At 55.4% G+C, this 14,734-nt stretch overlaps 1 protein-coding gene across 3 annotated transcripts in view; it reads left to right on the forward strand.

The window, feature by feature from the left end:
- Positions 1-12,732, forward strand: part of LOC123368289 (integrin alpha-D-like) — a 128,219-nt gene extending 115,487 nt beyond the window's left edge. Inside the window, exons 20-28 of one of the 3 annotated variants that reach the window (XM_045012954.1) lie at positions 3,862-3,941; positions 4,099-4,182; positions 4,401-4,479; positions 4,738-4,845; positions 5,080-5,163; positions 5,337-5,450; positions 5,665-5,757; positions 6,667-6,776; positions 12,260-12,732. In XM_045012954.1, the coding sequence (XP_044868889.1) occupies positions 3,862-3,941; positions 4,099-4,182; positions 4,401-4,479; positions 4,738-4,845; positions 5,080-5,163; positions 5,337-5,450; positions 5,665-5,757; positions 6,667-6,741 (717 nt within the window). In that variant the 3' untranslated portion in view covers positions 6,742-6,776; positions 12,260-12,732. The remainder of the gene's footprint in view (positions 1-3,861; positions 3,942-4,098; positions 4,183-4,400; positions 4,480-4,737; positions 4,846-5,079; positions 5,164-5,336; positions 5,451-5,664; positions 5,758-6,666; positions 6,777-12,259) is intronic. The other 2 variants (XM_045012956.1, XM_045012955.1) reach the window with 2 other exon arrangements.
- The last annotated feature ends 2,002 nt before the right edge of the window (positions 12,733-14,734 follow it).

The raw sequence follows: 14,734 nt of genomic DNA on the forward strand, positions 1-14,734 counted from the left end.
CAGCGGGTCCTTCACTAACTCTGGGTCTTCGGTGAAACTTCGGCAGTGGGTCCTTCAATGCCGCTGAAGACCTGGAGCGAGTGAAGGACCCACCGCCGAAGTGCCGCCAAGGACTCAGAGCACTGCCCGGTGAATATAAGCCCCATGTGTTTTTTTACATGTTTTTTTTTTAAGTCATCCCTGCCAGGGCCCCATCGAAACTATTTGAATTGGGCCCCGCACTTCCTAAAGCCGGCCCTGCTGTGGGGCCAAGGGTGAAAAGCTTGCTTGGAGTGGAGTGCTGAGCCAGATCACCTGGATGCTGATTTTGAGCAGCCAGATACCATGGCTATTGGAGGGGCACAATGGGAACTTTTTGAATCAGGGAGGCTTTGAGACAACATTTTGAGACTGAGAACCAGTAATCTGCCATGCTTCATTAAACTCAGTTATCTGTAGTGTAGACAAGGACGCACACAGTAGCAATACATTGTGTGTGTGTTTCTGTCTGTCTGTCTGTTTCACCTGTACTGGAGAAAGCACGATAGCTTTGCTGCAGGGCTGGCGAGTTGCATGAGCCCGTGGTGCTCAGGCTCCAGGAATATTCCTGGCCTAGGGGCCTGGCTCCACCAAAGTTTGGGTCCGAGTTCCACCTGCTGCCCCTAAACACCTCCCTGGTTCCTCCCCCATCCTTGATCCTTTTGGCTGAGGTGGGGCTGAGGGCAGTGGAGTGCTGGTGCAGGGCTAGTGATGTTCAGGGCACTGTGAATTTGTGGGTGGGGGTGCTGGGCATGGTGTGTCCAGGGAGTGCAGTGTGGGGGCTCTGTGTGGCACCTCAAACTCCCTCCCTCTCCCAAACTCTCTCTCCCAGAACTGGCACTCCCTCCTGAACCCGTACCCCCAGGCAAGAGCCTGCACCCAGCACCCAAACTCCCTTGAAAGCCTTAGGCAGGTGTGTGTGTGGCAGGGTGGTGGGGGAAGACAGGACTTGGACCTGTTCTGGGCACCACCAAAAATTATACAAACCTGCTGCCCTTGCTTTGCTTCTCCCTTTTTTGCCCCCCAGCATCTCCTCTAGCAGAGCTGCGTGTCCATAACTTGTCTCCCTGGGGTGCTGTGAGGACATCCAGGCTGGGTGGGAGGCTCTGGAGAGAAAGGGAGGGGGGCTGACCTCATTGCAGAGAGCAGCTGGGTGATGGTTCTGTTCCCCCCATGGCAGGTCCCGGCCGGTGCTCAGAGTCGGGTTCTCCATCAGCTTCCAGCCTCCAACCATCCCCACCTCGGCCTTCAACTGCCAGGGGCAGGAGCAGCTCAACACGGAGGCCAGCAGGGCAGAGGTCTGCTTCACCGTCACTAAGAGCACCATGGACAGCCTAGGTCAGACCATACACCCTCCTTCCCCCCCCCCCCCCCCCGTATTCTGACCCAGCCAGTTCCCTGCCCTGGGGCTAGACTGGAGCCAGCGTGACGTAGAGGGAAGGGCCCGTGTCCCATTTCCCCTTGAGATTCCCACTCTGTATCTCTCTGTCCCTCATTCCCCCTCCCCTATAGGTGATGGGATCTCCAGCACCATCCAGTACAGCCTGGCCCTGGACCCCGGGCGGACGAAGATCCGAGTCACCTTCGACTCCACCGGCCCCGTCCTGAGCAGGGAGCTGCGGCTCAGCATTGAGAAGAAATGTGAGACGTACCGGATAATGTTACCTGTGAGTGTGGGGGTGTCCCGGCTCCTTCCCATCCCACTGTGTCTGCCCCTCACTCCCAAATCACCCAGAGAACAAACCTCTCTCTGGGTCCCAGCTCCACTTTCCCTTCTGGGGCCCAACGTCTTTCTGTTTCCCCAGCTCTGTCCCGAAGACATTCTGACCCCCATCACCCTGCGCCTTAGCTACACCCTGATGGGGGAGCCCATCGCTGCCGCCGGAGGCCTCAGACCCATCCTGAGCGAGGACTCTGTGCCGGTGTCTGCAGGCTCGGTAAGGTGCCAGAGCCAGGCCCCATGGTGGCTCTGCTGCAGGGATCTAACCAGTGACATTGGCATTCAAAAGCGAGAGGCTGCAAAGTTCAGATCCAGCAGCAGCTTCCTAACCCCCTCACAGAGTGCAGGCACTGGAGGGCGACAGAGATGGATGCCCAGTTTGCCTTGGCTACAGACCTGTCTCTCCCAGGTGGGAACATTCCAACTTCTCAAAGTTCCCAAAATTTCTGTCGAAAAACCAAAATATTTTTGTTTAAAAAAAAATTTGTTGCTGGAAATTGTTCAAAACTTATTTTGGCCAGGGCCCCTTAGAGGGGAAAGGCCCAATGCCCTATTTCCCATCCCCCCATGAGCCAGGTTGGCCCCCTGCCCTGGCACTCCTAGAAATGTGATACTGTTGTTGGCCAGAGCTGGGAGGTGGAAGGGGGAGGAGGGGTATGGGTGAGTGGGTGGGTGGGTGGCAAGGGCGGGGCTGATGATGGGTTTGGCTGTCCCCTGTGCAGGGGACTGGGAGGTGCTGGGGTAACTGGAGGGCCCCTGAGTCCCTGCAGTGTCACTCTGGCAGATGGTGTTGCAGCCCCCTCCCCAGTCCCCACCCACTTGATCCTGCTGTCCTGGTCTCTCCCCAGCTCCCGTTTCAGAAGGACTGCGACGCGGATGGCCGCTGCGATGACCAGTTAGCAGTCTCCTTCAATTTCTCTGGGTAAGTCACCGAATCCTCCCCGCAAAAACACCCACCATGGGGGGACCCGTCCAGCTTGATCACACCTTGGATTTCCAGTGCTGATGGATCCTGGGTGGGGGGCACTGCTGTGGTGAAGATCGCAGCACTGGGGTCCCTGGCTGGCCACTGCTAGAGGAAGTTTACAGAGCAGCCAGGGCATGGCCTTGAGGAAACTCACCCCTTCCTTTCCCCCTTAGCTTGAGCACCCTGGTGGTGGGGATCACCCCTGAACTCAACACCACCGTCTCCATCCAGAACCACGGGGAGAATTCCTACAGCACCACGGTGCAGTTCTTCTACCCGGCCGCGCTGTCCTACCGCCGGGTCCTGCTGCTCCAGGTACCCCAACGCACACCGGGCATGAGGAGCAGGCTCTGCAGGGGGCGCTGTGCTGCAGGGAGCAGCTGGGGGCACCGTGCAGCAGGGAGTGGGCTGTGAACTCAGTTTGGAGATCTTGGCCAGTGGTGTGTTGTAGGGAGAGGGCAAGGGGCTCAGCAGGGGGTCTGTGGCCCCGTCTCTCACTGGCTGGTCCCCTGTGCTCAGTCCAACAGGAGGGCCATGGCCATTAAGTGCAGCTCGGCGGAGGGCTCAGAGGAGCAATCTCAAAGGAACAGCACCTGCCACATCAACCACCCCATCTTCAGGAGCGGGGCCGAGGTAGGGATGGGTCCTGGCCTGTGAACTCCCCAGGGGTGAGCCCAGCTGGGAGCAGAGAAGGGCAGTTCCCTGGGGTCAGCCCAGCCCGTGACAAGAGATGTGCTGGGGAAAGCGCCCGGGGAGCCCGGCGAGTCAGTGCAAACAGAGCCCTGAGGTCACTCCGGGGCTGGGGTCAGGCCCTGCCGGGGCTGCAAACCAAGGGCCAGACTTGGGGGGCTGGAAATCAAGCCTCACTGGGCGAGATAAGAACAAAGGGAGGGGCTGTTCCTTTCCCTATTTGGGGTCCTTAAAATGATGGTGAATGGGGTGTTCCATGGCACGGAGCCGGCTGAGGTCTCTGGATCCCAAACCAGGTTAACGCTGTTGGCCAGGGGCAGAGTCATGTTAACACCTTTGCGTCTCTGGGCCCATTTATTCCATCTAAGTTCATACAACAGACCCCCTGATCCCCTGTGTCTGCCCCGCCCCCGCAGGCTCTGGCAGTTCCCCAGGCCCTGACTCTCACCCCCCCTGTGTTTTCCAGGCCGTTTTCATCGCCACCTTCGATGTCTCCCCTGAGGCCGACCTGGGGGACAGGCTGCAGATCACGGCCAAGGCCAGCAGGTGAGGGGGCTGGGCAGGGCTGGGGGGCAGGGTGGGGGCAGTGGGAGGGGGCCGTGCATGGAGCAAGGCAGGGCAGTGGCCTGTGGTGCAACCTCCGTGCACAGTTACCTGCCTGCGTCTCCTCACATCTCTCTCCTTTGCCCTCCTCTCCCCCCAGTGACAATGGCAGCCCCATCACCGAGCGCATGGAGCACCGGGCGGAGCTGCCAGTCAAGTACGGCATCTTCATCATCCTCACCAGGTAGGTCAGTGCAGAGACAGAGGGGAGAGCACCCCCTACTGGTCCCCCTCCCTGTTCCCTGCAGCACAGCACCCCACCCATGCACAGGGTCATAGGTGCCAACACTGACTGCAAGGGGAGAGTGCCCCCTACTGAGCCCTTCCCTGTAGCACAACACCCCCTTCTGGACATGACATTCTCCCGTCTCTCTCCTCCTTTCCATCCTTTTTCTTCCCCAGCCTTAAGGAGTCGACCAAGTACATTAAATTCTCCTCCAAGGAGGCAGGGACAAGTGTGCCAGTGACACATCGGTACGAGGTGAGGCCGGTGGCACAGAGTGTAAGAGGGGAGATGGGGCAAGAGGGAGGGATTGGAAGTGGTTTAATGGGATCTAGTGGGTTAGTCATGGAGGGGGAGGGGTGCAGGTGGGAGATGGCAGGGAGCCAGGACTCCTGGGTTCTATCCCCAGCTCTGGCAGGGCAGTGGGGTCTGAGGGTTAGAGCAGGGGCTGGGGATCAGGGCACCTGGGTTCTCTTCTCTTCCTGGAGTGCCCTATGGTGAGTCTGTTTCTTTCAGGTCAAGAACCTGCGGCAGCGACGCATCCCCATCTCGGTCATGTTCCAGTTCCCCGTGGAGCTGAGCGGGGTCCGGGTGTGGGACGTCTCTGAGGTCGTCACCTCCAAGGTACCTGCCTCTCCCTGCCCTTGTGTGTGTGTGTGAGATGGGCCCAGTGACACCTGCTCTGCCCTACAGCGCCCCCTGCTGGGACAGGCTGCCTGGGGGGAAAGACCCCTGCTCCAGCCCCTGAGCCAGCCAGTCCCCTGCCCTGGGGATGGATCGGTGCTGGTGCCCCCTAGATGGGAAGGTCCCGTGACCCATTCTTACTGCCATTAACACTGTGTCTCTCTCCCTCCACAGCCCCACCTGGCTCAGTGCACCAGTGAGGCTGACACGCCCGGTTCGAAGGACTTTGTGAAGCAGATGAGCAAGCGCCCCCTGCTGGTGAGTACAGTTGGTGCTGGTCCCAGTAGCCCTTTCCCCTTGGCACTAACACAGACAGCGAGTGGGGGGCTGGGCTGGGGGAGGGATCCCTGCCATAGAGACTCCGACCCTTATGGTCATGCTGAGCCCCTGCACACCTCCTGCCTCACCCGGTGATATCCTTCCATCCCCAGGACTGCTCCGTGGCCACCTGTAAGAAGATCCGGTGCAGAATCGCCTCCCTGGAAATGCAGCAGCCACTGGAGTTCATGATCAAAGGGAACGTCAGCTTCCAGTGGGTCTCCCAGGTAGGAGAGCTGCCTCTGCCTCTCGGCACGAGGTGAGAGATCCCCCCAAGTGAACTGCCCCCACGCCTCACCCCAGAGGTGGCTGCATCTCAGTGCTGAGCAAGGGATTGCCCCTATGTGAACAGACTGTAAATTGCTCTGGTTCCCCCTGGGATGATGCTCCAGGCTGGTTTGTGTCATTTCTGGTCAGGGACAGTGAATTTCTCTGTTCCAGACTCAGCTGCAGAAAGTGAGTCTGGTGAGCGAGGCCCGGATTGAATACGAGAAGAAGAAATACACCCAGAAGGAGGGAATCGTCCAGCGCCAGGTACCAGAGTGACTGTGCCCGGTGTTGTCAGTAGCTACCGGTGTGGTGCTCTGCTCTTGTTCGATGATGATAACAGTCGGCTGCGTGCGTGTTCCCTCTGCGCAGGTTGCTGACACAGCAAACCCCGAGAGAGCCCCCAAAGACCACAGACTCTAGTGAGGTACGAAGGAACCCGAGCCAGGTTTATTGTCAAACGAAGCACAGTAATAGTTTCCTATAGACTCTACAGGACGTACTACGAATATGTGTGCCCTGGCAATGGACACAGCTCAGTCAGTGGCGGGACTGCCCACTGCTCCCTAGGCTGGACAAAGATACGCACTCCGGGACCTACTTTTATACAGTTACAGGGCAGATTACTCATCCCTACTGATGTATTGAGGTACAGCCCCTTGGCTCACTAGGGTGCTGTCTCCCCTTGGATCATGTTGTTCCAGACAAACAGATCTATCCATCGTGCTGACCTGTCTTTAAGATGCACCTGCCTGTTCCTTGTTATATCTATGGAGTGTCCTTGTATCGGGCTGTCCAGGTGCCATCTTGGCACAAGTTCCTCTTATTAGCTCTTATATGTGAATGCACCTGCTTCTAACAACCCTCTTCTCGCCAACATCTGTGAGTGAGGCCTGCCTCTGGCTCACAGCCCAGCTTTTGCTTAGCAATGCCTGGAAGTACTTTGGTTCAAGCTTCAGGCCTCAGACTGGGCCTCTGACACAAGAGTGTATATTTCAGGGCCTCATCTTACTACACCTGGGATAGAGAGAGCATCAGCTAGTGGTTAGAGCTGGGAGCCAGGACTCCTGGGTCCTGTCCCTGCTCTGGGAGGAAGTGGGGTCTGGGGGTTTAGAACAGGGGCGGGTGATGGTGCCAGGACTCCTGGGTCCCCATCTCACAGCTCCTCTCCCCCAGGTGCAGACGGTGGTGGAGCGCTCCAAGGTCTATAACTACCTGCCCATCATCGTGGGCAGCAGCGTGGGAGCCTGATCCTGCTGGCTTTCATCACCGCAGCCCTCTACAAGGTGAGTGGGGCAGGGCTCGGACCCCTCCCCCACAGCCCATCGCTATTAGGGTGGGGCCTGTGGTTCTCCCAGTACTGGATTTACCATGGTGTTGGTCCCAAGCTCAGAATGGGGCCCACAACACGCGCTTCCTCCCCTCTTGCAGCGCTGCACAAGCCGAGCCTCCGAGCAGCAGGATCCAGCATGGGAGCTCAGAAGCCAAGGGGCCCTGGGAGCTGTAGTTCCTTGGCCAGCTCCCTGCCTAAAGAGCCTGCCCTGGCGCGGGGAAGGAACTACATTTCCCAGCATTCCCTTGGCTGTTATCTACCAGAAAGGGAGGGGGAGGGAGTGGGGAAGCTGAGACCCCATGCACTGCAGCTTGCTGTGAATGGAGAGCTGGCTGCTGGAACGGGGTGGCAGTGTGAATGGGGAACAAGTGTGCCCAAGGAGTAGACGATATCACCCTCAGAAGACTTCCCCAGACTGGATTAGGGATGCTGTTGTGACCTCGCCTGGCAGCCCCCAAAGAAGGAACTAGGTGGAATGAATGGACAGTGCCCCTCTCTATCTGAAGCCTAGCAAGGGAGGTACGTGGACCCCACTAGGAGAAGTTAAAATGAAAAGTAAGGGAGGGGAGGCTGGACCTGGGCAGCTTTAGATACAGCACCAGGCACGCAGGAGGATTTCCACTTCTGAGCCACGGAAGCAGAAATTGACTTTTCCTTTCCAGATTTATCCAATATTCAGAAAGGGAATCTAGCGCCTGCCTTCCAGATTTGAACCCCTCAAAATTCAGGAGGGCTCAAGCTCAGTTTGGGCAGCTGTTACTTCATTTCTCCCAAATCAAATATACTGATCCACTGTCACTTGCTGTAGAAAAAGGATAAAATTGAGCAGCAAAGGCTGGGGTCTTCCCAGTGGTGAGCTGCAGCCGGTTCGCACCGGTTCGCGCGAACCGGTTGTTAAATTTAGAAGCCCTTTTAGCACCGGTTGTCCCGTGTGGGACAACCGGTGCTAAAAGGGCATTTAAATTTAACAAGCGCTCCCTGCTGCGGCCCCACCTTACCTCAGCTCTGCCTCCACCTCCTCCCATGAATGTTCCTCCCTGCTTCTCCTCCCCCCCACCTGCTTCCTGCGAGGAAGCCTAGGAGGGCTGAGAAACATGCAGGCTTCCCGCTCAGGAACAGGAAGATGGAGCTGAAGTAGGAGGAGCCGGAGGGCCGTGCGCCCCGGCCGCGTCCCTCCCCGGCCCCGCGTCTCCCACCGCCTGGCCTGGCCGCGTCCCTCCCCAGCCCCACGTCCCTCCCCGGCCGCCCGGGTCCCTGGCTCCGGCCCCGCGTCCCCCGCCACCCGGCCCCGCGTCGCCGCGTGCCCCACCGCCCGGATCCAGCCCCACGTCTCCGCGTGCCCCGCTGCCCGGCCCCGCCGCCCGGCTCCATCCCTGCGTGCTCCGCCGCCCGTCCCCGCGTCCCGCGTCCCCCGCTGCCCGGCCCCGCGTCCCCACGTCGCCCAGCCCCCCGGCCCCGCGTCCCCCCCCGCCCGGCCCCGCGTCCCCCGCCACCCGGCTCCGTCCCCGCGTGCCCCGTCCCCGCGTCCCCCTGCCGTCCGGCTCCGTCCCCGCGTCCCCCGCTGCCCGGCCCCGCGTCCCTTCCCGGCCGCCCTACTCTGGCCGGCCAGCTACCTGGCTCCGGCCCTCCGGCTCCCGCCACATCCTCTGGCTCCGGCAGCGTGACTCCTGCCCCGGACCCACATCCCCGGGCTCCCAGCTCCAGCCTCGGCTGGACTGTAGTGCTGCCAGCCACATCCCGGCAGCGCAGTAAGGGGGCAGGGAGGGGGTGTTGGAGAGAGGGCAGGGGAGTTCGGGGATGGGGGGGTGGATAGGAGTTGGGGGGGGTTCAGAGGGCAGGGAACAGGGGGATTGAATAGGGGCAAGGGTCCTGGTGGGGCAGTTAGAAAGGATCAGGGGTTGGATGGGGCAGTGGGAGGCAGTCAGGGGCAAGGGTTCCAGGGGCTGTCAGGGGACAGAGAGAAGGGGTGGTTGGATGGGGCAGGGGTCCCTGGGGTGGGGGGGAGGTGTCAAGGAACGCGGGGGGTTGGATGGGGCAGGAGTGTGGGGGGGGTCATGATCCCTCCTGGGGTGAGGAGGGAACCGGTTGTTATGATTTTGGCAGCTCATCACTGGGTCTTCCCAGTGCTAACTAGGGCTGGAATTGCTATTTTCAACAGCCATTACCATTTTTTCTTTAGCTTTGTTTGTTTAAAAGGACGACTGTGATATTGCATTGGCAAATTCCCCATAGAAACAGAGTGGAACAAAAGAATAATAAAGGCACCTCAACTTTTCTTCATTTATGGAGGACAGTCTTATAATATGGATCCAGCTGTCTTCCAATCACACAAGCTGAAAATTGTTCCACTTTACTGCAGTTCTGTAGCCATGCAGGAACCAGTCCTGTCCGTGTTCTGTGCACATCCAAAACTTCTAGTGAATTCAGAAGCGCCCTGCTTTTGTGACCGTCCCACCTGATATTTTCAGCCCTTGTAAGTGAAGCAGGTTTACATTTAGTAATTGGGTGGGAAGCCTCTCAGAAAAAGTTAGGTGCTGTAGGAGGAGTTGCTTATTCACTAGGTAATGTGAGACGTTCCTGTTACAATAGTAAACCAGTGCAACATATAATGCACTTTGCTCCTAGAGTCTAGAATGGGGCCTTTGCTTCTATACACAACCTATTAAAGACAATGAAAAGGCTACCACTCATTTCAAGAGGCTTTGGAGAGAACTGGTTATACACAGGGTAACTCCACTGTTGTCACAGGGTCCTGGTCCCACAGCAGAGTGGGGGCATGTGAGCTTGTTGCAGAGCTGCTGCTCAGCAATGGGAACCTCCTGGCACCCCAGTCTCCAAAATCATGCAGGCTGCACTTTCTGCACGACTAGGTGCTGGCTAAGGGGTGTGGGGAATTGGTGGCCTGTGCTGCAGGTGATGGGCATCTCAGGTACTTAAAGCCATGGCCTAGAGGAGGGAAGTGCCTAACTGCAGAGTCTGCAGCTGCCTAGGGCCAGCGCTGAGGATTTAGAGTCCCTAGTGCTGCCGTTGCAAGGTACAAGCATGCTCAGCCCTGGCATTGCCACCCCTCCTGCGGCTAGTAGCTGCAGCTGGCTAAGGCTGGGCTCTGGCAATTGGCCCCATGGCTATAGCCAGAGAAGCTGCAGGTGGCTCTGTGACTACTGGGTCCATGAAGCTAGGAGCAGCTGAAGACACTGGAGTTAACCTCAAGGAACAGAGGTCACCAGGAGGAAAGGAATGTCAAGGGGAGCAGGGAAAGAGGGAGCAGGTCAGGCTTGCAGAGGGAGCTTCCAGCTGGTTGGGGAGCATGTCCAAAGTAGAAAGGAAACACGTATGGGGAGAGGTGGTGGTGATCACGTAACAGACTAGTATGTAGATGGGAGCAGAGGGAGAGAGTCTGGTGTCTTCAGATTCCCAAGGGCTAAGTCCTCGCTTTGGGGAAATGGTGTTTGCAGGTGGCTGGCTCACATGGCAGGATGGGGGCTGAGGGAGGGAGCTGTCAGAACTGATCAGGTATCCACTGGCTGTGGAACTTTATTGAGCTGAGACTAGGACCACATGCATTGTCTGGTGACATAGGGGGGTACTGGAGACATGGCTATAGAAGGTCGGAATGAGGAAGGAGATAAATCTGTGGGGAGTTTCCCTGATCACTATGAAAGTTCTGCTCACTGCGGACACTGGTAAACCCACATGGGTGTACAGCTCAATGAGAAAAACTGGGGGCTGAGGGAGCTGTGTATGGCAATGCATATAGTCATGTCGAGGTGTGTGATCAAAATGAAAAATGTCTCTGAGGTTCAGTACCAGGTATACTACGGCACCAATGGCACTGCCACACCAGGCCCACACTCGGAGCCCACAGTCACTACGTGGGGGCCCAAAATATGTTTGGCGCCAGGGCCCACAAAAGGTTAATCGGGCTCTGGGTTCTCCCAGCTTGTGGAGAAGGCTCTTTCCTTGAGAGGTTCCCACACAGGGTGGCCAGATGAGGGGAAGAAAATCGGGACAAGTGTGGGGTGTCACTGGCGGGTTAAAAAAAAAAAAGCTGAGTGTTGCCGGTGGACAAATTGCATCCCGACCGAAACCCCTATATAGGTTTTCCTGTGTTCTCTTAGGGAATGACAGATCCTCAGAGCTGCATTCTCCTGCCCTGGTGAGATACTAACAAATGTAATAAGAAAAGAATAAAGGGCACTCCTGTTTGGGGAATAGAAGAGATGTTCAGTGGTGAACAGGGGTGAGGCTCTGGCCCCTTTCCCCACAGCTGCAGCCACAGCCGTTCTTTCTTTCCACGCAACACAGGGAGCCCTTGCCGTGCCCTGCCCATCATGAGCCCCCACACCCGGTGCCTCCCAGGAGCTTCAGCCCAGGAGGGAGCCTTCCCCAGAGTGTTCCCTCGCAGGAGACCCGCCTCTCCCACCCTGCTCCTGCCCCTCCCTGTTGGTGAGCTGTGAGTCCAGCTCACGTCCTGGCGCTGAGAGGAGCTGCCGTGGTTCCGCAGGCTGAGCAGGGCCAGCTGCGCCCCCAGCCACGTGTCCTGCGTGGTAGATACAAATTCACTGCACCTGTGGCTGCCCATACTCACGTCCGGCAGAGGGACATCAAACCCCCATGTGTTAAATCTTTTCACTGGCAACAGGCAAGGCAGGACAAAAAGTGGCCAGGCCAATTAAAAATCATCCAGGTGGCAGCACTATGTGTGATGCTGTGTATCCATATCCTGATGCCCCTTGCTGAACTTGAAACCTCCCACCCAGAGCGTCCCTGGCAGGGCTGGGAGCCAGGACTCCTAGGTTCTACCCCAGGAGCTGGGGAAGGGAGTGGGGTCTAGTGGGTTAGAGCAGGAGGCCCGTTCTCGGCCGGTGTCTGAGCCACGCTCAGCAGAATGGGGGTTCGCTCTTGGCCAGGATCTGTGCAGCACCTGGCACAAGGGGGGCCCTGATCTCAATTGGGGCCTTGAGGTGCTACTGGGTTATTTCCAATAAAACCAAGCTCTCAGAGTCATTCGCCTGCCTGGTCTGAAGTCTCAGGTCACTTCAAACTGTCTCTCAATACTGTGGGTGGGTGTTTGTGGGAGTGACAGGGGCTGTGCTGGCCAAGCTTCCACACCACACAAGGAAATGAAATCACTTTAAAACTGATTGAAAAGGAAAAAATAAATGTCTCTGTTCTGCAGGTTTAGCCAGAGGAACTCCTAATCACATGTAGTAATGAGGCTGGGACCGAATACGTTCCTGTATTCACACCCTACGTACTATTGTAATAATCTTTGTACAAAGTATGCCTTGTGAGGTATAATTCGAAAACTCAGAAGTTGTTAATCAGTATTGTCCTGATAAGCTATGTGTCTCAACATTGAATGTAAAGTTTTATAAGATTTTCCTTTATGATGTTACTGACCAGTGTTCCCCCACAACGTTGCTCATGCAGAAGTTGGCAACCAGGTGTGGTTTCAAAAAAGGAATGTCCCTGCCTGAATTTGCATTTAATCTGAAAACCGTCATCAAGAAGGAAGGGAAACAAAGGAAGCTCAATCGTGTGAAGAAAAGCCAGCTGTGAACATCCTTCCACATAAACTCTGTGTGTCCTAGTGCCTAGCTTGAAATGTTTTTCAACAGTGGGACTGAAACTATAAAAAGGAGGGACAATCCCTCCTTCCTTGCCCATGGCATTCACTGCACCTGAAGAGAGAAAGGAAGTATTCACTGGATGCTGAGGAAGAGGGCCTGACGTACACAGTTTGATCTGGAAGGCAGCTGAAAGCATGTGGTGAGCAACTTTGCTTGAATAGGCTATAGTTTAAGTTAGGCACTAGTAAATGTTTCATCTTTATTTTCTTTGTAACCATTTCTGACTTTTATTCCTCATTAGTTGGATTCACTTAAAATCTCTCTTTGTAGTTAATAAACTTGTTTTATTCTTTTATCTAGTCTAGTGTGTTTGAATGGAAGTGTCTGGGTAACTCTGTTTTGGGGTGATAAGTTGTGTGCACAGGAATAATCTTACAGGAATAATGGACTTAATATGATTTGTAGTGTCCAGGAGAGGGCTGGGCAGTACAGGAGATACATTTCTGGGTGAAAATCTAAGACTGGGTGTGTGTTGGGGTCACCCTGCTGTATAACCCAGGCTGGTGAGAGCCAGAGTGTAACCCAGGTGTGGTTAGCAGGCTGCAGTTACACACACACTCAGGGCTGGCTTGCATGCTCTTAGGCTGTTTGTGAGTGGCCCAGGTGGGAGTTATTTCAGCGAGACTTTGTAAGGCAGCCAAGGCTGCTCATTAGCCTGGATTGTACCCTGGCATGCCAGAGATGTGTAAACAGGACTCTCACGTGGGAGTAAAGGGGTTATATTCTCTTGGTGTTTGGCACTGGCGTGACCACTGTTGGAAAGCTGTGTCCACTAAGCTGTGTGACATAATGTCCGTGCCACTCAGGAAAGACGAGAAGTTCAGGCACTTCAGAGTTATAAGGCCTATATGACATATCATCACTTACATGACATAATTAATCTAAGCAGTCCATGGTGTAGGCTCACCCACAGTCATTCCTCAAGCCTACTATGGGCTTTCAGGTCCTAGAGAAGTGGGTTTCCAAGATAGTCTCATTAAAATTCCTAAATTCCCATCCATCATCTTGGTAGAGGGCTGGTGGGTTCATTTTGTGCCTCCTTAATGATGAAATATCAAGACTTTTTTTCAAAGCAGCTCTTGTTTTTTTAAATAGCAAGTCTCCCAGCTGCACTCGACACCCCTGCTCCCCCCTGTAAAGCTGAACTGGTTACTTGGCCTCTGGTCTCCTTGCACCATAACAAAGACCTTGGAGGGCCATGACAAGCATTCGTAAAATGCTCCATATAGTGCTAGAAGGGTGCTGGAGCTGTACTGAAGAGCTGGGTCATGGCGAGAGATGCCGGAGCTGTCCCGGAAAGCCAGGGCATGGCGAGAGACATTGGCGCCCTGCTGGAGAGCTGGGGCATGGTCGTGACCGATGCTGGAACTGTACTGTAGAGACGTGGTTTTGTTCAGAAATCCAGATCCGAGGCCGGAAGTGACCATTGTGAACGTCTAGGCTGACCTCCTGTGTAACACAGGCCATAGAACTTCCTTAAAATAATTCTTAGAGCAAAGCTTTTAGAAAAGCATCTAATTCTGATTTAAAAATTGGCAGTGATGGAAAAACCCAGTATGACCCTTCTTAAGTTGTTCTAATGGGTGATTACTCTCCTCGTTAAAAATGTGTGTCTTATTTCCAGTGTGAACTTGTCTAGATTCAAATTCCAGCCACTGGATCACGTTACACCTTTGTCTGCTAGATTGAAGAGCCCATTATTAAATATTTGTTCCCTATGTAGATACCTATAGACTGGAATCAATTCACTGCTCAACCTTCTTTTTGTTAAGCTGAATAGATCGAGCTTCTTGAGTCTATCATTTCAATTGTTCTTATGGGGTGGTAGAATCTGTCCACAGTGAGTATTTCGACCTAGCCTTCTAGTGGGAATGATCACGTCTGCATCTAACAGACAGAATTGTTAATAGCTACAGCTTAAAATCTGGTAAACTAATTGCTTTTTAAAAAGTCTTTCCAGCATGCGCTGCAAGCATCGTGCAACAAAAATCAGTGCAGGTAATGCACTGACCCCGGCCCATGAGCTGGAACACCACACGATGGAGCACCAAGATGTTGGTGTTGAAATTTGCAGTGACAGTGGCTGAGTAAGTAAAGAGCTAAACCTGTAAGTCAGCATTAGTAGGGAGTGAGCTGAGAGCTCAAGTCTGCAGCATCGACCCTGGCAATTGGTGGGAAACCTCCCATGATTGAACTGCCACCAACACTGGCACCGTGGCACCAGGTCCACACTCAAAAGGGGCTCTGGTGTCCGGACTGAGAATTGATCTACCCTGGT

The sequence above is a fragment of the Mauremys mutica genome, chromosome 4 (genome assembly GCF_020497125.1).
Source record: "Mauremys mutica isolate MM-2020 ecotype Southern chromosome 4, ASM2049712v1, whole genome shotgun sequence".
In the NCBI taxonomy this organism is placed as follows: Eukaryota; Metazoa; Chordata; order Testudines; family Geoemydidae; genus Mauremys; species Mauremys mutica.